Source organism: Cicer arietinum, unplaced genomic scaffold (genome assembly GCF_000331145.2).
Source record: "Cicer arietinum cultivar CDC Frontier isolate Library 1 unplaced genomic scaffold, Cicar.CDCFrontier_v2.0 Ca_scaffold_6423_v2.0, whole genome shotgun sequence".
Taxonomy (NCBI): domain Eukaryota; kingdom Viridiplantae; phylum Streptophyta; class Magnoliopsida; order Fabales; family Fabaceae; genus Cicer; species Cicer arietinum.
In genome coordinates, this window is record NW_027340069.1 from 540,988 (window position 1) to 542,335 (window position 1,348).

Sequence of the window (1,348 nt, forward strand, 5' to 3'; positions counted from 1 at the left end):
AAATTAAAATATTAAATTTTACCTGCCCATATAGACTTGCATTAACAACACCTGAATGCATATGAGCAGTGCCGTAGATAAGGTAACCACCTTTATCCATTGGGATGTTTGCTTTTTGAACATGAAACGGATCATCGCCATTATTTTCTGGAATAGTATACTCAGACTGTAAAAATATCAAAAACAATTTGTTAATCACTTACTCCCAGCATGCATAATAATAATTAATATACTATTATGCTTATACAAAAATATAACATATTGTTATCACGATATTTTTTAACTTAATTTTTTTAGTTATTATTTGTAATCATAGTTTCAACCTTGAACCTAGTTCCCAAACTCCTTGAAGTATCAAAACACCACCACATGAGCTACACATATAATATAATTGTCGGTGAAATTAAAAAAACGAATTTATTTAAATAACGTATTTTGTTACCTGGCAGTCATGTATTATTTGAGAACCAATAGTTTTCACCCGATCAGTGGAATCAAGTATATAAAATCTAGCGGGAATTTGTTGTTCGTCCCAATCAACCCATGTTACTTTGTATCTTAGGGCAAGATTTCTTCTTGGGGCTTCAAACCCCTTTCTCAGTTTGCATTGAAAGTTATCATGGCAACAAAAAATTCCTCCTTTATAGTCAGGGCTCAATGGTTTTCCATTGATGTCAACCGTCACATTAAAATAATTCTCTGGGAGGTTAAATTGGTCACACCTACATTCACTGCAAGTTTTTCTATTTTCTGTGCCACGTGTACCGATGACCATGATGCTAAATAACCATTTCTCTTCCCACCCTTGTGGAATAGCTTTAGGGTTACCTACTTCAACTGCAAAAGGATCTGGAATCTTTGAACTTGTTCCTCTTGATTCACTTCCCAAATGTAAGACCCATAATTTTAAAGTACCATTGCAAGATTTTTATGTATTTTGGATTTTGGCTCGGAGGCTTTTTAGCCAAAGTTAATAATATTTTGGAGTCTTTATGATCAAAAAGATATTTTGATGCCGTTTAGAATTACTCGTCGATAAATAAATTAAATTAAGTGCGATGAATCCTTTACGAAGAATTTTATGCGTTACGGGTGAAATGGTAATTTTAATGAATATGAAGATATTTGTTAAGTTACAATTAAGATATATATTTGCAGGAAGAGCCAAAGGAAGAAAGTGACGATGTCATGGGCTTTAGTTTGTTTGATTAGGTTTTTCTTTTTAGTTTGTCAATCCAGACTTGTACTCCTTTCCAGGAGTGTTTTCTGGAGACACTTGTTTTGTTTTATAAATTGTTTATCTAAGTGAGTCTTAGCACCCTAAACCCTAAACCCTAAACCATTCACC

The 1,348-nt window shown here is 33.2% G+C and overlaps 1 protein-coding gene across 1 annotated transcript in view; it reads right to left on the bottom strand.

Moving 5' to 3' along the window:
* Positions 1–13: 13 nt before the first annotated feature.
* Positions 14–1,348, bottom strand: part of LOC101513451 (uncharacterized) — a gene marked incomplete at its 3' end in the record, with an annotated part of 9,967 nt that continues 8,632 nt past the window's right edge. The window contains exons 2-3 of the mRNA XM_073364813.1: positions 443–828; positions 14–166 (exon numbers count right to left, since the gene is read on the bottom strand). Coding sequence (XP_073220914.1) covers positions 14–166; positions 443–828 — 539 coding nt within the window. The remainder of the gene's footprint in view (positions 167–442; positions 829–1,348) is intronic.